Source organism: Lynx rufus, unplaced genomic scaffold (genome assembly GCF_022079265.1).
Source record: "Lynx rufus isolate CCGP_SWC_20201006 ecotype Redwood Valley unplaced genomic scaffold, mLynRuf1.p SCAF_8, whole genome shotgun sequence".
In the NCBI taxonomy this organism is placed as follows: Eukaryota; Metazoa; Chordata; class Mammalia; order Carnivora; family Felidae; genus Lynx; species Lynx rufus.
This window is the reverse complement of record NW_025814896.1, coordinates 21862298-21884095: the sequence shown is the minus strand read 5'-3', so window position 1 is coordinate 21884095 and position 21798 is coordinate 21862298. Positions and strand designations below refer to the sequence as shown.

At 40.7% G+C, this 21798-nt stretch overlaps 1 protein-coding gene across 2 annotated transcripts in view; it reads left to right on the top strand.

Annotated features, from left to right (window-relative positions):
- The window catches only part of CTNNBL1 (catenin beta like 1), a 163392-nt gene that overhangs the window by 74341 nt on the left and 67253 nt on the right, over positions 1 to 21798 (top strand). For both annotated transcript variants that reach the window (XM_047067834.1, XM_047067835.1), the window contains exons 8-10: positions 1087 to 1159; positions 1398 to 1456; positions 2929 to 3077. In XM_047067834.1, the coding sequence (XP_046923790.1) occupies positions 1087 to 1159; positions 1398 to 1456; positions 2929 to 3077 (281 nt within the window). The remainder of the gene's footprint in view (positions 1 to 1086; positions 1160 to 1397; positions 1457 to 2928; positions 3078 to 21798) is intronic.

The window sequence follows — 21798 nt, the reverse complement described above, 5'->3', positions numbered from 1 at the left end:
TGCTGGGTGTTGCTTCATTAGGGGCCACTCTTCCTTCCTAAGTACAAAATCAATGTCCAAACAGCACTGCGAATAGCACTAAGGTGATGGAAGTGTTAGCTCCAAGACGAACACTTCCCTGTCCTTTCCAGGTACAGAAATTATTTGTCATTTCAAAAACCTGGATAGGTAGCAAGGCTGCTGCTGATTAACAATTGTTGTCTGCGTGCCTGCATTTTAAGGATCAAGGGTACGGTAAATAAAAACACATCGATGAGGTTTGCTCTTCTCTGTGCACCTTTATGCAACGGTGCCTTGTTAATGGTGAGATATTTGAGTCTCGCTACCGAAGCAACGCGGTGGACAGCTGTAAAAGATAGTAGATATGTCCCCTCTGAAACACCAAGTACCAGACCGTGCAGCAGGGAAGGAATTGTGGGTAGTAATTTGGGTGTTAAAATATTAACACATTTCTGCATTTTTAATGTGGTTTCCTTTTTAAATAGTAGGCAGATTATGGCACACAAGCAGATAGGTTTATGATTTCAAATTAAATTTTAAGCATTAAAAAAAATCCAAAAGGAACTACTTTGTTATAAATGCATTCAACTAATCTAAACAAGAACTTGCTTTCTTTTCACCTTCTGTGATCATCCATCGGCTAATTGATAGCCTGATTTTATGATTGTAATATGTGAACGAAGCTTCATAATGGATTTTAGTCTTAAGGATTACAAACTTTCAATCATTCATCTAGTTCACAGTTGAGTATATACTATGTGCTAGACAGTCGTCTCTGGACTCACAGTGGGGAATCTGGGAAGGCTTCACTGAGGAGGTGACTTTCATACCTGGGCATTAGCAGTGAGAGAGCCATTGTGTACATCTGCCATTTATGGTTGTACTATGTAGTATTTGAGTCTGATCCCTTGAGAACAGAGGCAGGCTTTTCTTTCTTTTTTTTTTTTCTTTTTTTTTTTACCTTTAACCTGCCTTTTGGCTTTCTAAGTTCTACTTCTCCTGAACTTAGATCCTAGTTCTTGTGAACTAGGGGAGGGGAACAAGGCCCCTTAACGTTTTTTTCTCATTTCTCCTATGTCCCCACAGGCAAAGATGCCTTTCGATGCCAACAAACTGTACTGTAGTGAAGTGCTGGCCATACTGCTCCAGGACAATGACGGTGAGGCTCCCTCTCGGTATTGATATTCTGTTAGGATAGGAGCCAGGCTTGTTTCAGATCATGACAGCAAGCTCTCTTGCCTTTGGCATCCCCTTGCTCTCCCTCTCGCGCTCTGTGCAGCTTTTGTACTCTGTCAAGCTGTATTGATTTTGTTTGCTGATGTATCAGTGTTAGACGGCTGTAAAATCTGACAGTTAGCTTCATTTTTTTTCTCCTTCTATTTTTTTCCCCCTTTTAGAAAACAGGGAATTGCTTGGGGAGCTGGATGGAATCGATGTGCTTCTTCAGCAGTTATCCGTGAGTAATTCTTATGCTTCCTGTCTGCCATGAAGATACATGGCCTGCTTTAAATGGGAGGTGGAGCTGGAAATTGTGGGAAGAAAGAAGCCATGTGATGCAAGCCATATGGAGTATGTTGGCGGGTTTGAGGTTACATCGGAGCTACGTGGTCTGCCTCCTTTTCTTGGTCATTTGCTCTTTATGACCAGATATCGCTGTGTATCTGCTGTGGATTTCCCCCGTCTTCTGGTGTTTGTCAATCCAAAAGAAGTGTGCTTCCTGCTTAAGTGTGTGTTCTTGGGCCAAGAATACCGAATTATTTTGAGTTGACCCACGCCCAAGATTATTTACTTCCTTTCCTTTCCATCTGCCAGTAAAATGCATTCTATCCATTTAGAATCCAGATAAGCTCAAGGAGTACAAGTTCCAGTGCAGTGGGACAGAGGTCACAGAGGAGGACAGGGAGGGACGTGGTACCAGAAGCTGGAATAAGACATTAGAAAATGCCATTTTCTCCTTGTAAGAAATGTAAATCTGGTTGAAATGTTGTTGTTCTGCCGGCATTCTGGAAATACTGTGAAGATGTCTTCTAACAAATCTCATCCATGCTATTCCAAAACCAGGACTGAAAATAGATCATTTGGATAAAATCTTGAGTGTTGGGAGTGTCTGAGCTGTCAGTTTGCATACAGCTGCCGTCGTGGTGCCAGCAGCCGGAGTGGCTTGGCCTCCGCCCCAAAAAAGTAGAGCTTTGAAATGCGAATCTGTTTCCAGTTTTCTGGGAAGGTGCTTCGTCCTGTTCCTGCAAGATTGTTGTTCATTTTGTAGTAGGCTCTATGGGTATGCATATACTGTTAAAAAGGCTTTCCTCCTAACATGCCATATATCTCTGGCAGAGATAGGACTTCTGCTTTAAGCTGTTCCCATGACTTAGAGCCACAACTGCTGTGTGAAGGTCGTTCAATAGCCCCGATGGTGAGGAAACTCTTCCTAAGGCTGTGGTCATTCTGGATTGTAGTTTCTTTTAGGTGTGCAATGGGCTGTGGGTGGGTTGTGGGAGGGCTTTGGAGGTAGCTGGCAAAGTGGTTTCTTGACCTGGATGGTGGTTTCAGCTATACGTGTCTTTTATGGAATTTTTTTACACCTGTGTTCTATTTCACAGTAAAAGGGTTTTGTTGTTGTGTTTTGTTTTGTGTGTGTGTGTGTGTGTGTGTGTTTAATCTGGCTCCTTGGAACTGTCAATCACTCATGGACCCAGTGGTCAGTTGAGTGTTTTGTTTTTTTGTGTGAACTGGTAGCTATTTAATACCTGTGAATCAGAAAGTTCAGTTTCTCTAAAATGGAAACTGATGCGAATTTTGTATGGCGAGTTTGTGTTTCCTCAGTTGTTGGGGTTATCGTGACAGGCAGGCTTTGGAAGTTGTCAAGTGCTGGCTGATGAAAGGACATTCTCTTACGGCTCTGTGCTTTCTGATGTCTTTGCTTGACAGGTGTTTAAAAGGCACAATCCTAGCACAGCCGAGGAGCAGGAGATGATGGAGAATCTGTTTGATTCACTCTGTTCCTGCCTAATGCTCAGTTCCAATCGTGAGCGCTTCCTGAAGGGCGAGGGTCTTCAGCTGATGAATCTCATGCTCAGGTACGTTTCTTATCTCCTAGCACTCTGTCTTTTTTGTCCAGCTCCTCACTGTTGTCTGAATTCCAGATCCCGTACCTATGGTCTTTTAGTCCATTGAGTTTCCTAGATAATGTAAAACAGTAAGGCCTTCAGGGGTGTGTGTGTGTGTGTGTGTGTGTGTGTGTGTGTGTGTGTGTGTGTGCGCGCGCGCGCACGTGCGCGCGCCTGCGTGCATGTGTGTGGTCTTCTCTCAAGTTAGAGTGGGTAGAAAATAGAAAGTACGTTTTGTTCTGTTTGTGCCCATTGTTATGTGAGTTGGTAATATGACCACTCCATTGAAGGGAAGTAACTCCTTCTCTTACTGTGTTGGTTTTGGGAAGCCTAGTTATGACCTTCTAAACATACCCTATGTTAATTTCTAAACTTAGCCTAGTTTTCTTTATATCCCACATAGACCTGTCTATGCTGTATGTTTGTATTTTTGTGGTTGACAGAAGAATATCAGATTTTTTATTTATACAAAGTTTTCATTAATATCATTTTCTATGAGGTGCACATGTGCTATGTGGCTAGCATGGGAGATGAAAACGTGCAGGACAGTTCTAGAACTTTACAGTACTTTCCTTACATATCTTCTTATTATTTATGTTCTAATTCCTTAAAATATTTAAAGTGAATATCATGTCTAGTATATTTCACAGAATCCTAATGTTGGAAGTAAATGGAAGGTAGCTTGTATCAATAACTTTTGAGAAATCTGGCTAGGAAAAGGAGTAGAGAAATAGGAGTAGGGGGTAACCAGAAATGGGAGTTGTGTGTGGTCAAGGGACTGTTTTTCAAACTGAGAGCCACTAGAGCATGTTGTGTGGCCAGAAGACTACTCATTATGACTGTATGAAATTGACCTAGAGCCTGCGGTCTTTACACTTGTATTCCTGTAAATTGAAAACTCTGTTAAACCATTTCTTTAAAACGTTTTTTTTAATAAATTTGATATACGTATCTATTAAATACAGTTTAGAATATAGACCTGCAGAACCGCTGTTAAAAAACACTGATAAGGTACCGTGTTAAGTGCTGCACTTAGAAATGAATAAGACAGGATTCCTGCCTCCAAGAAGCTAAAACAGCTCTGTCACCCAAACACAACCCAACTTTGGATGTTTCACTTCTTCCACTCTTTTTTTTTTCACTTTGTAATTATTTTCTTGTTTTTGCCAGCTTTTTAGTCCTGTCACATGTGTAATTTTCTGTACTAAGTTTCTTTTTAAACTTAACATGGCATTTCCCGTGCTGTGACATAATGTTTGTGAGAATTTGCAACAACTGCATCATGGACTCTAAGGAGATAGAGCTTTCTTAGTATTCTTTTGGTGATATTGAGACTATTTCCATTGTTTTGATATTGTAACAGATTCTAAAATGACCATCTTTTGCTTAAAACTATTTTTGGGGCGCCTGGGTGGCGCAGTCGGTTAAACGTCCGACTTCAGCCAGGTCACGATCTCGCGGTCCGTGAGTTCGAGCCCCGCGTCGGGCTCTGGGCTGATGGCTCAGAGGCTGGAGCCTGTTTCCGAATCTGTGTCTCCCTCTCTCTCTGCCCCTCCCCCGTTCATGCTCTGTCTCTCTCTGTCCCAAAAATAAATAAACGTTGAAAGAAAAAAAAAAAAATTAAAAAAAAAAAAAAACTATTTTTGTATTTAAGATTATCAAGGGATATGTTTCTAAAATATCTTCTCTTTAAAGGCCTGTGTAGGGCTGGGTGGGGGCACAGTAGACCTTTTCGTTTGTCCAGTGCATACCAGACCTTGGATTGATTGGAAATCTTCCTTTGTGGAATTGCTTTAAAAAATCTATTTTAAAGTGCAGAGAGGGCCATTGGAATTGTTCAGAGGCCTTCAGCGTTCAGCTGATTTTTGCTAGCTTTACTCTCTTGAGTCTTTTGTTTGTTTATCTCCTTTACCCTTCTAATTGCCTGTCCTTTTGTTGAAATGACCCACCTTCTCTCGAGTAAATAGCATATAAAGAAGATGCATTTGGCTTCCTGGGCCTTCTAACCTTAAAACTGTACTCTACAGGGACTTTTCCCTAAGCTTCTTAAAGGTCTGAACTGCCAGTGTCTTTGGATGGTTGAGTGCAAATATGAAGTGATGTATTCCTGTAGCATATGGCTTGGTAATGTGCAGCAGTGGGGAGCTGAATAAATAACCAGAAATATGGATTATTCAAACCGGAATGCTGAGATTCTGGGAGCCTAATTAAGAAGGTGCTCCCAAAGCCTTAGAAACTGCACCTCTGTAGGATCTTCTAACTTTTCATTTTTGAATGCTGAAGTTACTGTTAGATTAATTCTTTTGCATTAACTAGCTTTTTTTAGCAGATTCAGCATTCCCCTTTTTTCTCTTTCCCATGCTCTTTGTTCTGTGTTATTTTTCTTCTTCAGACTCCCAAATGGAAAGTTTAATTGGGAGGGAATTTTTTTTCCCTACTAGATTCATCCTGATCTTCTAGCAGGAGCTGCCAAGGTGCTCTGCGTCTAGAGAGAGAAGCCCATTCAAACTTGGAGGTTGTAACACTAGAAGTTCAGGAAAATTTCTGTGGTTCCGTTGCCCCTGAGTACTGCTCTTCACTGTGATTCAGGCATTCAGCAGTCATGAAATGTCCACCTGGAAAGGTGGGAGTGTGGGACAGCATGAAGAGTGGGCTTTGGAGTTGAGGTACATGTGGGTTTGGAACATCGCTCTTTCACTTACTAGTTTTGGTTATTCGGTGAGTTTTTCTAACCTTTCTGACCTCCGACCCTCAGTTTTTCATCTGAAAAATGGGAGTAACAATGCCAAATTTGCAGGGATTTTTTGGAAATTAAACTATATGTAAAGTGTCTGGGACAATTCTGCAGCTGTTAAAACACTGGCAAAGTACTGTGTTCACTTACTACGTTAAGTGCTAGGCTTACACAGAGAGGAACAAGACAGGATTCTAGCCTTCAAGAAACTCCACCGCTAGTAAGGGAGGCTGACATTAAATAACTATAATATCATTGAATGCGTTAAATTAACCGTTCCTCTTAATAGTTTGCATGTCTATGAATTTTTTTCTTTACGTTTCTGATTATTGATAAGGAAAGGTCATCGGCAAGATAGTCATTTATGCACACACACAGATTACACACACATGCAAAGGTATAAACTACCCAACTTTATTAACTTTATTGAAGCATAATTGACTTATAATAAAACACTCCCATTTTAAGTGTACAGTTTTAGTTTTGACAGCTGAATGCATCTTTGTTTTCAACACAATGAAGATACACAATGGCCCTGTCCAACAGAAATGGAACGCAAGCAAGATATATAAGCTTATGTTTTGTAGTAGCATGGTAAAAAGGTTGAAAGAAAGAAAATTAATTTTAATAACACTTTATTTAATCCAATATATTAAAAATCATTTCGACAGGTAATCGATAAAAAAACATTATTGAACCATTCTACTTTTTTTCATCCTAGGTCTTTGCAGCCTAGTGCATATTTACATCTCAGTTCAGTGTTAAATTTTCATAAAGTACTTGCTGTGTGTTTAGATTTCGTACAATTTACAGTTGAAAAAGTAGATTCCCATACCTGAGTTTCTCCAAACAGACTTAAATGCTTCCTAATGACTGAATCAAGTATCAGTTTTTAAATTTGAATTTATTTAGTATGTGTTTTGTTTAGCCTACGTCACTCAACAGATTGTTTTTGAGATTCGTTCATTTTGCGTCTGCCAGTAGTTTGGTTCTTGTTCGTATTTGTAATATTCCATTATACTTCTGCATTCCAGTGTGTCCGTTGTTTTTGTTATTCACCTGTTGGTGAACATTTGGGTTGTTGCCAGTGTCTTGCTCTTGTTAATAAAGCTGCTTAAAAGTCTTTAGAGAAATACATATTTTCATTTCTCTGGGGTAAATACCTAAGGAGTGGAATGACTAGGTCATATTGGAAATGTAAGTTCAATATTAGAAACTCCCAAGCTGTTTTCCAAAGTGATTGTATCATTTTATATCCCCTCCGCAGCAAGGCTCCCTATCCTCCTCAACACTTGATGATTAAACTAAATTTCTTTTTTTTTTTTTTTTTTTTTTTTTTTTTTTCAACGTTTTTTATTTATTTTTTTTGGGACAGAGAGAAACAGAGCATGAACGGGGGAGGGGCAGAGAGAGAGGGAGACACAGCATCGGAAACAGGCTCCAGGCTCTGAGCCATAAGCCCAGAGCCCGACGCGGGGCTCGAACTCACAGACCGCGAGATCGTGACCTGGCTGAAGTCGGACGCTTAACCGACTGCGCCACCCAGGCGCCCCCTAAATTTCTTTAAGAATCCCCTCCCCCGTGTCACTTCCCCAGCCCAGCCCTTACACCCACCCACCCACCCACCCACTCTCACATGTTGAGGATTAGGTTCTAGCATCCTGTGCTTTCCTCTGTGGGAGCACTTACCATCCTGTGTGGTAGGCATCTGCTGGTCTCTGTACTGTAGGACTCTCGAGAACAGAAACTAGGTCGTCCCCTTCTTGGTATCCCCAGTGCCTAGCCACAGATACACATTAGGTGCCCAGTAAATATTTCCTAAATGAATGAGAAAGATCTGAGAAACATTTTTGCTTTTTAAAATCATTGGTTTATAGAATTTCTAGCAAACCCCATGCATAGACCAAAGAATGAGGAGTGACTTCATAAAAGCCATATAGCTGAGAGCTCAGTCTTCTGCCTGCGTATATTTGGCCCTGTTTTTCTCCATCAGATTTTTTAATGCCCAGAGAACACAACATAGGCCACAGGGTGGTTCTGAACCTCATCTTCAAGGCTCCGGAGAAGCCAGGCATCAGCTGTAGTCCCGGGCTCGCTGCCCTGTTTGGCCTGTGCTCATGCTGTGCTGCAGAGCAGAAACCCACACAAGTGTCCGCACTTCACTTTATCCCCCTTTGGGACACTTGAACCTCTCAACACTCTTCTCCCACCAGCGTCCTAGTTATTTCAGGGTTATGGTTTAAGCATTCATTTCTTACAACCTTTCTGCTCAAGGTCCAGAGAATTCCTTCATGCAGATTTGCAGTCTCTCAGCATTTGTTTGTAGGACTGTAAGGAGGTCTCCTACCTCTTTGCCCTTACCAGACAGGCCTTTGTCCTCCGCCTTACCTTCCCACCCAGGTGTTAGTTTAGTTGCCAGGTAACTTTTTTTTCCACTCCTGTGTTAAGACTGTTTGGACTTTACAGTGCTTGACAGAATCAATGAGGGGAAAAAAAAGCTTTTTGTTTTTTGTTTTTTCTCTGTCAAAGGACAGATGAAGACATTTTGGGAAAGAAAAGATTGTTGAGGTGGTATTTAAAAATGAACTCATGCCGTGGAAAAAGCAGCAGCTAGCCATCCTAGAGTATAGGAACCCCCCCCCAAAAGGAATTTCTCATTTAGTCATAATGTTTTGATAAGGAAAGAGAAAAGGTGGGGTGAGGGTGGAAGGCACAGAACCTCGTGGGCGGTATATACTGTGTGTATATGGTCTGTACTCCCCCGATGGAGAAAATACTGCTCCTTGTGGGTCAAGCAACTTGGTCTCATTCTTTTGCTTTGATTGCAAGAATTACAGTACAGTGAGGATGTTTGCATGGTCTTTGGCTGGCAGCAGAAGAGTTAAGATATGAATAATGAAGCCAAGTGGTATTTTTGTAGTCAGGTATAGTTGAGAGAAAAAGAAAATTTAGGAAAGCCACAATTTATTGTGCAGTTTAACAGAATGATCAGATTCAGAGAGACCAATTCACAGAAATAAGACTAACTTTGGGGCACCTGGGTGGCTCTGTCGTTTAAGCGTCCGACTCTCGATTTCAGCTCAGGTCATGATCACAGTTCATGAGATTGCACGGAGCCTGCTTGGGATTCTCTACCCCCTCCCCCCCCCCGCCCCTCCTTAGATGCCTCTCTCTCAAAATAAATAAATAAACTTAAAAAAAATGACTGACTTATGGGGGGCTGGCCCTTTTAGAATTTATCCAGACATGAGGATTGAGCTATACAAATGCCCTCATTGCCCCCTGGTTTGCCATTTCCACATTCTTGGTTACAGCTGTCTCTCTTTGGTAGGATGGTTGCTGCAAATAGAGGATTTCAATATATCAGGTTTAATTATAGACTGTACTCCAGATCATTTGCTTCTTGCCACTGCAGAGCACTTTTTAACAGTATGTCCTTGTTTCAGTGGTTCAGTGTTCTTTAAGAAACAACAAAGCCAGTGGGAGACAGAAGAATTACATTGTCAGTTTCCTTGAAAATGTTGACATGAGGCTTATTACTTCTGTTGTAAAACCCTGTTCCAGTTAGAAAGAGAAGAGACCACTGAGATCCCAAGGGATGTGTACAAATGCAGCTTGGAGTTGTGTAGCAGAAACACAGTGAACCCATCTTGGTTATTAACTGTATAGACAAAAAAAAAAAAAAAAAGAGAGAGAGAGAAAGAAGAAAGAAAGAGAAGGGTACATAGACACATCTCTTTAGGAACCACCAATTTTTTTTCCTCTGAGGCTTTTCAGTAAGATTTTCCTTAATCTAAAGAAAATTGTCTCTGACAAAGAACATAAATAAAGTGACAATGGTATATCATCTGCAGAGTGAGCATTTGCAGGCCCGGTTCTGGACCGTGGGCTCGTACCAGAGCATAAAGGTAGGTAGGCCAGACTGGGGAACTCTTAAACCTTGAAATTTTATTCCCTTGCTTTTTGGCTTGTTCCGTATTGGTTTTGTTGTTCATGAACCTGTGAAGGGCCAAACTTGATTGCATTTTTATCCTCGTGGTCCTTTCCAGGTTTTTGTTGTTGTTTTTGGAGAACGAGAGCCTTTTCTTCGGACTTTCAGTCTCTTGGATTCAACTGTAAAAGCAAAACACTAATGCAAATGTTTTAGAAATCAGCTGTGCTTCCTAATGGGGCTGTATAGGGTTTGTGCTCCAAGCTGCACACACACACCTTGCTTGTTGTTTGTCCAACAAGCAAGCATTCCCTTTCTCCGCACACTGAATATTACCATTCTTTCTTCGACGAAGAATAGTGTTTGCACCTCTTCTCTGGGAACCAGAAAAATGCTTCAGAGCACAAAGTAATCCTTCCAACAGCCCTCCAGGCTGGCATTACCTCTTCATAAATGGAAAGTGCTGTGGCTGAGAAGGCAGATTAAACTGAAGCAAGTTTACTTGGCACGAAATGGTGAGGACCTGTCTGAGCCCTTCCTTCAGACTTCATAGCTATTCATCATTCCAGTGTAAATTGCACAGATTTAAAGTATACAATTTGATGAGTTTTGCAGTATGTGTAGACCTATCATACCATCACCACAAGCATGGCAATAAGCATATTTATCATACCCAAATGTTTCCTTGTACCCCTTGGTAATCTATAACTCCTCTCCCTCCACCTCATGTCTCCAGGCAACCATTGATTTGCTTTCTGACCATTATAGGTTAGTTTGCATTTTCTAGAACTTTATGCCAATGGAGTCATACAGTATGCGCTCTTCTTTTTGGTCTGGCGTATTTAACCAACTATAATTATTTTGAGATTCATTCCATGTGTATCATTAATTCTTTTTCTTTGCTGGGTAGCATTCCATTTTAGAAATATATCCCAGATCGTTTATTCACTTGTTGATGGACATATGGGCTTCCAGTTTTTTGCTCTTGTAAACGAAAGTATGAATATTCAAGTACGTACCTTTGGGTGCATGTATTTTTAATTTCTCTTGGATAAATGCCTATGAGTCTGGGGCATGTAATAGGTATATGGTTAACTTTTTAAGACACTGTCAGTCTGTTTGCAAAATTGTCATACTGTACCGTTTTTATATTCCCACCAACAGTGTATGAGACTGGCATTTGCTCCACACCCTCGCTAATACTTGGTATGGTCACTGTTTTTTGTGTCAGTCATTCTAGTGGGTGTGTATAGATGTCTTGTACTTTTAATTTGCATTTCCCAGGGCGCCCGGGTGGATCAATTGGTTAAGCGTCTGACTTCAGCTCTGGTCATGATCTCACAGTCCATGAGTTAGAGCCCCACATGGGGCTCTCTGCTGTCGGCACAGAGCCTGGTTTGGATCCACTCTGTCTCCCTCGCTCTCTGCCCCTCCCCTGCTTGTGCCCGTGTTCTCTCTCTCTTTCTCTCAAAAAATAAACTTGTAAAAAAAATTGGCATTTCCCTTGTGGCTGATGATATTGGGTGACTTTTCATGTATTTATTTGCCATCCACATGTCTTCTTTGGTGGTGTCTGTTCAATCTCGTGCTCATTTTGGTTGGGGGGAGAGGGATTATTTGTCTTATTATTGAATTATAACAATCCTTTATATATCATAGATACAATCTTTTGTCAGATACATGTTTTAAAAATAATTTTTTTCGGGGCGCCTGGGTGGCGCAGTCGGTTAAGCGTCCGACTTCAGCCAGGTCACGATCTCGCGGTCCGTGAGTTCGAGCCCCGCGTCGGGCTCTGGGCTGATGGCTCAGAGCCTGGAGCCTGTTTCCGATTCTGTGTCTCCCTCTCTCTCTGCCCCTCCCCCGTTCATGCTCTGTCTCTCTCTGTCCCAAAAATAAATAAACGTTGAAAAAAAAAATTTAAAAAAAAATAATTTTTTTCAATGCTTATTTATTTTGAGAGAGAGAGACCGTGCGAGCAGGGGAGGGGTAGAGAGAGAAGGAGAGAGAGAATCCCAAGCAGGCTCCACAGTGTCAGTGCAGAGCTTGATGTGGGGCTTGATCCCACAAATTGTGAGATCATGACTTGAGCCAAGATCAAGAGTCAGACGCTTAACTGACTGAGCCACCCAGGTGCCCCTGTCAGATATATGTTTTACAAATATTTTATTCTAGCCCATAACTTGTCTTTTCATTTTCATAAAGTAGTCTTTTGAAAAGTTTTACATTTTGATGAAATATAACTTTTAAATTTGTTCCAGTGATTTTTATTTTTTTCTATTTGAGTAAACTTAGGTAGTCGGTGTCTTTCAAGGATTCATTTTATCTTGGTGGGCAAACTTACGGGCATTAAGTTGTTCATGAATATTCCCTTATTATCCTTTTAAATCTATAGAATCTGTAATGATGTGCCCTCCCTTATTCCCAGTGTTAGCCATTGATGCCTCCTTTTTTCCCTAATCAGTCTGGCTGTCAATTTTGTTGATCTTGTCAGAGAATCAAGTTTTTCTGACTGATTTATCTCTGGTTTTTTGTGCTTTTTTTTTTTTTTTCAATTCTATGTCAGTGATTTCTGATCTGATCAATTTTTTTTTTTTTTTGCTTCTGATTACTTGTGGCTTAATTTGCTATTCTTTTTCTGATTTCTCAGGGTGGGAATTTGAGATCATTTATTTGAGATCTTATTTTTTAACATATGATGCTATAAAATTTCCTCTAATTGCTGCTTTATGCCTTGTTGTATACACTTTTTATATATATATATATATATATATTTTTTTTTTTTTTTTTTTTTTTTTTTTTTTGAGAGAGAGAGTTTGCACACTTGAGCATGAATGGGGAAGGAGGCAGAGGGAGAGGGAGAGGGAGAGAGAATCTTAAGCAGGCTCCATGCTTAGCGCGGAGCCTGAGGCAGGGTTTGATCTCACGACTGTGAGATCGTGACCTGAGCCAAAGTTGAGAGTCAGATGCTTAACTGACTGAGCCACCCAGGTGCCCCCACATTTTGATATATTGTGTTTTCAGTTCAAAATACTTCGATTTCTCTTTTGATTTCATCCTTAACCCATGAATTACTTAGAAGTGTGTTATTTAGTTTCCAAATATTTGGGGATTTCCCACATATCTTTCTGTTCTTTATTTCTACTTTAATACCATTGTGGCCAGAGAACATACTTTATATGATTTGAACCCTTTTAAATTTATTAAGACTGGTTTTTGGCCCAGAATACAGCCTGTATTGTTAAATATTCCTGTGCACTTGAAAAGAATGTTCTGTAAATGTCAGGTTAAGTTAATGGTCATGTTCAAGTCTTCTATATCCTTAAATATTTTCTGTCTACTTATTTTATCAGTTATTAAAAGGGGTGTTGAAACCTCTGACTATAGTTGTGAGTATGTCTGTTTCTCCTTTGAGTTTCATCAGTTTTTGCTTTATGTATTTTGAAATTCTTTTAGGTGGTTAAACATTTAGGAGTATATGCTGTTTTGCTTAATTGACTCTTTTATCATAATGAAATGACTCTCTTTATCCCTGATAATGTTATTTGATCTGAAATCTACTTTGTTTGATATTAATATAGCCACCACAACTTTCTTTTAATTAGTATAAGCATAGTATATCTTTTACCATCTATCATGAAATAAATTTTGTCCCCTCCCCTGTTCATATGTTGATGCCCAAATTCCCAAGGTGGCCTTAAGATGGTAATTAAGGTTAAATAGGGTCATAAGAGTAGGCCCCTAATCCAGTAGAACTGGTGATCTTATGAGAGAGGAAGGGACAACATCAGGAGGGTGTGCACACAGAGAAAATGGCCCTATGAGGATATGGTGAGAAGATAGCCATCTGCAAGCCTGTGTGTCTTTATATTTATTTTTTTACTTATATTTTTAAAATATATTTATTTTGAGAGAGAGAGAGAGAGAGAAAGCAGGGGAAGGGCAGAGTGAGAGGGAGACAGAGAATCCCTGACAGGCACAGATCCCGATGCAGGGCTCAAACTGACAAACCATGAGATCATGACCTAAGCCTGAATCAAGAGTCGGTCATTTAACCGCCTGAGCTATCCAGACAGACACCCCTGTGTCTTTATATTTAAGATGTGGGGGTTTTTGTGAGCATTATACATTGGAGTCTTCTTTATTAACCCCATAATAATTGCTGCTATTTAATCAAAATGTTTATGCCATTTACATTTAATGTGACCCTTGATATGGTGGTTTCTGATTGAGTTTAGATCTACCCTCTTGCAGGTTGTTCTATTTTTCTCATTTCTTTTTTGGTCCCATTTTTGCTTCATCTGCCTTCTTTTAGGTTAACATTTTTTATCCCATGTTATTTTCTTAGGTGGCTTCTTAGCTCTTTCTCTTTGTTTTTTTAGTGGTTGTTTTCAAATTGATGGTATACATCTTATCACAGTCCATCTTCAAGTAGTGTATACTATTTCATCTGTAGTGTAAGGACTTTGCAGCAGTAAACTTTCATTTCTCCCTCCTGGTTTTTATGTTTTTGTTGTCATATATTTTACTTCTACATATGTTATAAATTCTAATACATATTGTTTATCTTTTGTTTAATCAATTATGTTTTTTTAATGTTTATTTTTTTGACAGAGAGCGCGCACATGCACATGCACACACACACAAAAGCAGGGGAGGGGCAGAGAGAGGGAGAGAGAGAATCCCAAGCACTGACACCCCAGAGGCCAATGTGGGGCCCGATCTCACAAACCAAGAGATCATGACCCGAGCTGAAATCAAGAGTTGGACGCTTGTCCGTGAGTTCGAGCCCTGCGTCGGGCTCTGTGCTGATAGCTCAGAGCCTGGAGCTTGTTTCAGATTCTGTGTCTCCCTCTCTGTGACCCACCCCCGTTCATGCTCTGTCTCTCTGCCTCAAAAATAAATAAATGTTAAAAAAAAAAAAATTAAAAAAAAAAAAGAGTTGGACGCTTAACCTTGTGAGCCACCCAGGTGCCCCATAAATAATCAATCATGTTTCAAAGAGATGTTTTTAAAGTAAGAAAAAAGTATTTTACTTTTATGAACATATTAGCCATTGCCAGTGTTCTTCATTCTTCTGTAGATCCAGATTTCCATCTGGTATCAGTTTCTTTCTTCCCAAACGATTTCCTTCAACACATCTTGTACTGCTGGTCTGTTGGTGATGACTTTTGTCAACTTGGGTATGTCTGAAAAAATATTTGCCTTCTCCTTTAAATGATATCTTCACCAGGTATAGCATTCTTTGTTACTGGGTGGGGAGGTGGGAGTTCTTTCAATTCTCTTAAGAGTGTTGCTTCACTGTCTGCTGGATTGCTTGGTTTGCAGTGAGACGTCTGCTGTCATCCTTATGTATTAGTTCTTCTGTATGTAACGTGTCCCTTTTTTCTGGATGTTTCTAGGATCTTTTCTCCCTGATTTTGAATAGTTTGGTTATGATGTACCTTGATGTAGTTTTCTTCCTATCTCTTGTGTTTGGGTTCTTCTTGGATCTGTGGGTGTATTGTTTTCATCAAATGTGGAAATCTTTCAATCGTATTTTCAGATATTTTTTTTTCTGCCCCATCCTCCTTTCAGAAACTCCAGTTACATGTATATCAGGCTGTTTAAAGTTATCCAACCACAATTCCCTGGTAATCTATTAATTTTTTCCAGTCTGTTTTTTCTTTCCGTGTTTTATTTTAGGTAGTTTCTATTGTTATGTATTCCAGCTCACTCTTTTCTTCTGCACTTATTCTCATCCCATGTATTTTTCACCAGACATTGTATTTTTCTTCTCTAGATATCTTCCCTGTTTCTAGTTAGCATGCTGAAGCTTTTTTCTACCTTGACTAAATCAAGTATAGTTATAATAACTTTTAATGTCCTTGTCTTCTGATTCTGTCATCACTGTTATTTTTATTATTTTTCTCCTCTTTATGGTTAATATTTTCCTGCCTCTTTAAATGCCTGTTAATTGTTTTCTGAAATTAAGATATTGTGACTTTTACCTCATTGGATGCTGGGTGTGTGGGTGTGTCTCCTTATAAATATTTTTGAGCTTTGTTCTAGGATACAGGTAAGTTACTGGGAATAGTTTGCTCCTTCGGAGGCCTACTCTTAAGCTCTGTTAGGTGGGACCGGACTAGCCTTTAGTCTGTGGCTGATTTTGCCTCAGGACTGAAGGACTGAAACCGTGCCCTCCTTAGTGCTCTACCTGATGCACCGTGAATTCAGAAAGTTTTTTCACTCCAGCTGTTGGGAACACAAACTATTCCTGGCCCTCGGTGAGTTCTGGGCATTGTTTGCCCCTTCTTCTTCTAGGTGGTTCCTTCCTGCAGCCTTGGTTAGTTTCCTCACATGCATTTCTAGTAAGTACTCAACTGAGGACTCAGACAGGGCCCTCTGCAGACCCCTGTGCAGCTCTTGGTCTGGTACTCTGCCCTATGAACTCCCCTTCATCGGTCTGCCCTCCTCTGCACTATGTCTCCTCCCTGCTTGGAGGCCTGGAAACTCTCCAAGCAGCTAGTTGGGCTCATGGCATGTGTTTCCCTGTCTCAGGAATCACTGTCTTGGTGCTACCTGATGTCAAGTGTCCAAAAACCGTTGTTTTATGTTTCGTCCTTTGTTTTGGGCGTGAGAGGAGATATAAATTTAGTCCCTGTTACTCCATCTTGGCCCAAAGTGGAAGGCAAGAGCATATTATATATTTTAAAAAATACTCTCTAACGTACATTTTCATACTATTTAGTGCTAGTGGACAGTAATACAATTAACTTTTACATATTGATCTTACATTAAGCAACTTTGCTATGTCACGTATCAGTCCAATTTTGTTGCAGTAACAACTCTGAAGCCTCAAGGACTTTCAGTGACAGATGTTTACTTTTCACTCCCGATACATCCATCCCTGGCCATCTGAAGCTCTGCTTCACGTCTTTATTTTGGGATTCATGCTAAAGGAACAGTGTTCAGTGGGACGTGACTTTCTTGTGGCAGAGAGAAAAGACTGACTAATGCAATAAATCTTAAAACTTCTCCTCTAAAGGCACATATGTTACTTACACTTACATTTTATTGGCCATAAAGTCACATGGCCAACCTTGATGTCTATAGTGGGCGGAGGGATGTATAAGCAGTGATATGTTTGAGTTAGCTCATATAAGGTCATGAAAGCTGACTATACATCTCTCTTTCCAATACCATGTTTAGTGGTATCGCATTGGTAACTTGAAATCAGCTATGGTGGGAGTATTTATACCATGTAAGTAGGAAAATACAACAAATCAGCACTTTTTTCCTGGGGAGCTAGTTGTTAAACCTTTAGTAGCAAACCTCTGGCTGTTTGCCTCTTTTAGGAAGTAGAAAGTTAATAGGTGGGAACAAGATTATTTTCTATCACATTTCATTTTAGTGTATGTGTGTGTGTGTGTGTGTGTGTGTGTTTAAATTTTAATAGCTATGGGGTGCCTGAGTGGCTCAGTGGGTTAAGCGTCCAACTTTTGATTTCGGCTCAGGCCATGATCTCACAGTTTGTGAGTTTGAGCCCTGCGTCTCTCTCTGTTTTCCTCTCTCTCTCTCAAAAGTAAATAAACACTTTTTAAAAAAATTACTAGCTATGACTTCTAATGCAGTGTTGAATAGGAAGGAGCAGTGATCAAGGGTAAACTTGTCTTACTCCTGCTGTTAAAAGGAATATATTTTATTGAGTATAATGTTTGTTTTGAGTTTTGGGGGGGATAGCATTTATCAGATTAAGGAAATTTATTCTCTTTCTGATGTCACAGATCTTATATAATTGATCAATCAGTTTTATCAAATGCTTTTTCTGCATTTATCGAGATGGTTTTTTTAATGCTAACAGAGGGAAAATGAATGGGTTTTCTGATGTTGAACTAACCTTGCATTCCTGGAAGAGGCCCATCTTTTTTTAATGTTCTCTAGGATTCTGTATTTTATTTAGGAATTTTATATCTATACCTGAGTGAGATTGGCCTGTAAGTTTACTCTCAGGAAGGTTTTGGTGTCAGAGGTTGTTTTTTGTTTGTTTGAGCTTTATTAAATGAGCTGAATAATGTTCCTTATTTTTCTGTGTTCTGTAGGAGTTTAAGTAATACTGGAATTATTCCCCTCTTGAATGTTTGGTAGAACTTGATAGTGATTGCTTCTGGACTTTAAGTTTTCTTTGAGAGAAGATTTAAACGACTGATTCAGTTTTCTGAATGCTTATAGACCCATTCAGGTTTTCTTACTTTGTTGAGTCATTTGGGGGAATTCATATTTTTCTAGGAGTTTGTCCATTTCACCTGTTTTCCAAGTTTTTGGCATGCAGTTTTTCCTTCTGTTGTCTTAATAGCTGCTGTACCTGTAGTTTTTTCCCCTTTAGTTCATTCCTGTTATTGTTTTTTGTGTGTGTGCCTTTTCTCTCTCTCTCTCTCTTTTTTTTTTTTTTTTTTGATCACTCTTGCCACAGTTTTGTCAATTTTACTCATCTTTTTGAAGAACCAGATTTGAGCTTTGTTGACCCTCTTTATTGGGGGTTGGCAACTAAGGCCTGTGGAACAAATCTGGCTGAGGTCTGTTTTTCTGTGACCAGCAAGCTAAGAATGGTTTTCATATCTTTAAAGTGTCGTATATATTTTTAGACACACAAACACCCAGAAAAAGATGCTACAGAAACCATAATGGCCCGTGAAACCTATAGTATTTTCTGTCTGGCCCTTTCCCGAAAGTTTGCCAGCCTGTGCTCTTTAGAGCCCTAGGTTTTGGTCATTGATTGTTCATCTTACTTTACCATCAGCTCTGCTGTAAGTGGTTTCTCTGCATAACTGGCCCACCATAGTGCTACAAACCAAAATCTTAACCTCTGTTTCCCACATATTTGTTTTGTTTTCTGGCACAGGCAGTCAAGCAGTGGTTGGTACCAGCAGTTTATGAAAAATGGATGGGAACCGAAATGGAAAATTGTAAAGACTGTGTCCAGAACATAGAAGACCACCCTTATTCTATTTTAGTGGTAGAATATCTCAGCATCTCCCAGAGCACCAGTTCTTTGGCACTATAGTTTGAGAGCAACTATGAATTTAGTTACCTTGATCTCATGGTCTAATTCATAGAAATCCTGGATCCTGGGAAGCGATCTTCTATTTTGGGAGCTAAAAGGAAGTGAACTTTAGCATGTGTATTGTAAAGCGAATAATAGTGATTTCATATGGCATTATCCAAGTTTCTTGCGGGATTAGTTTGTGGTTCACAGTATCTTTTAAAGACTGCCTGTCACCTCTCTTTCTTCCCCCCCATTCATCAGTCTCTTGGTTAGGGAGGGAGTGGAGTTCACAACTCTTTTACTTGTCCTGCAAGTAACTTTCCTCCAAGGTTGGATCCCTTTTATCTGCACCCTTTCCGGGTAGTCTTATTCATGCCATGGCTTTAGACACTGCCCATAGATTTAATAATTGTTCCACATTTCCCCCTATTTTTAATATCATTCCTGGACTTCAGACCTGTAAGTTTGAGCTGGACATCACTGCCATGTTTCACAGGTACCTCAGGTTCAATCTGAATTCAGTCCTTTTCCCTCCTAGTCTGTTAGTACTTTGCCCTTTTTACCCATCTCTGCCTCTGGTGTGTTTCCCCCCTTTCTTCTGCGCCCGCCCCGCCACACCGAATACCACACCGAATCCCTCCCGATCCAGTGTGGCAAGTGTAGTCTAACACACATTTTGCTGCCGCCCCTCTTGCTGTTTGTATTGCAGCCACACCATGCCCCGCTTCTCCGAATGGTCCGTGCTTACTCGTGTCTTTGCGCGTGCTGTTGTTTCCTGCTGCTTGAAATCCCCTCTCCCTTTTTGTGTGTCTGGGAAGGACATCCAGTGAAGCTCGGGTCAGGCATCATCTCCTTTGTGAGGCCTCCCCCACTCAGACACAGTCAGCCCTCCTTCCCGCATTCGTGTTCTATTTTGTAGAATAAAACCTCCACTGTGGTGCTTGGCTTTTTCTCAGTATACCCGTTGTCTGCCTATCTGTGTCACCTGTGAACTGAGCGCCTCACAAACATGAGCTGGGCCTGCCTCTGTGTCCTCAACTTCTATCTGGCGCCTGTTAGGCACCCCAGAAATATCTGATGAAAGAACAAATGAACAGAAAAAAGTATACTCAGAATGAATGTTTATTGCAAAAGCGTTCTTGTATAATGAAGAAGAACAAGCTAATTAAAACAACAGTGGAAACTTCCCTCTCCCCATCCTTTCCTCCTCATCAGAAGCTTCACTTTGGCAGAATGAGGAGCGTAGATGACTCTGTCATTTCCCACAACCACCCACTTTTACAGAGGCTAACCTTCACTTGGGTCCTGGCGTGATCGACAACCTGATGAACCCAGACAAGACTAAGATAAACTACTTGTCCTCCAGTAGAATAAATATTTCAAATAAAGTCAACCCAAGAAAGTCAGGCCAAACAGCTATTGATTGCTAAAAGCCTGAACTTAAGCCCAATGAATATTCCAAAGTTCACCTCCATGCAGCTTGCCTAAATGGTGATCAATATGCAATTACTGCCCCCTTTAAACGTGTCTCACACTGCCTATGTGAAGAAGGCTTTTACTTTTTAAATCTTTTGTTTGTTGAATTTGCTTAGGCAGGAAAAAAGAGCGAGGCTTGGCTGAATCAGAGTTTTTTACCTTTAGTATTTCCACCAATTCTGTGTTATTTGTGAAATGGTTTAAATGTATGCTGCGTGGTAACTGAAGGTGCCCCGGAACATGACCATCATTCATTTCGAGAGGCCTTTTCCTGAGTGACTGAACGATGAGGATGTTATATCTCAGTTTCCTAATTTCTGCTCACATCATTATCTGCCCTAGTCATGACCTTTGCAGATTCAGTTTGTAAAGTAGGGTGCTTAAGTCCAGCTACAGTGAAAACAAATATATTATTTGTCTCGTTTCCTGATAGACTTAGCTTGATGCAGAAAACCCTTTCCTGCTGAATTTGGAACCTTGCTTACTCTGCTCCTGATACTTAAGATTTCATGTCTCACAAACGTGCCTTTTTTATGGTACTCAGAGCTCTTTGTCATTTTTCACTTAGCTTGTCGTGGGCTCCTGACTGACCTCCCTGCCTCCAAGCTCTGTCGCTCCAGTCTCTTCATCACACTGCTGCCAGAGTAAGCTTGCTAGAGTGTATCCATCCAGTGTCCTCCTCGTTTTCGACATCTCATGGCTTCTCAACATCTATGGCATGGAGCCCAGGGGCCCGGCAGCACATCTAGGGCCTGTCACGACCTCCGCCTGCCTCCCCTTCGTCCTCTTCCAACCCAGGTCATTCACAGCTACCTCTGGTCCCCTACGTGGCGCGCTCTTACTGTCTACCGTACCTTCGCGCGTGCTCTTTACGCACACTGCCCCCGGTGGCGCCGCACGCCCTTCTCTGCCTGGCAAATGCTCGTTCTTCAGACTCCGTTCAGATGTTACTGTCCATTTGACACCTTCACTGACTTCTCCCAGATAAAGTTAATTATCTCCACCTTTCACCTCCTTGGACTTAGTTTCTATTGCTTTGGGCTTTTGAAATTACTTTTATGTAACTGTCCTTGCATTGCTTAAAGACAAGGAGTGTATAATTCCTGGCAGCTAGTGTCGTGCCTGCTGCGTGAAGGCATGTGCTCAGTAGTAGCCATTTTTTTTTCTTTTAAACTCAGTAGTTGTGTTGAATGTCACTTGTGAGTATCTGTGGGTTGTTTTGATTAATTCTGTGGCCAGGGGAATAAAGGTAGGAATATTCACAGTACATCCTTGGTCTTTTGAGGTAGGCACCAAGTAAGATGTCCAGCTGTCTTGGTTTGCCTGGGACTGAGAGGTTTCCCAGGCTGTGGTACATTCAATGCTAGAAATGGAACAGCCTCAGGTAAGCCAGGATGGGCCAGCACCAAGGGGCTCTGTCAACAAGCTTTTTACCTCCTCTCCTTTTCTTAACTCATCAGGACCCAATTTGGGCTGGCTAGTCTGACCTAGGATAAGCGTGCCTCGTCATCTTTAGCACTTAAATAAT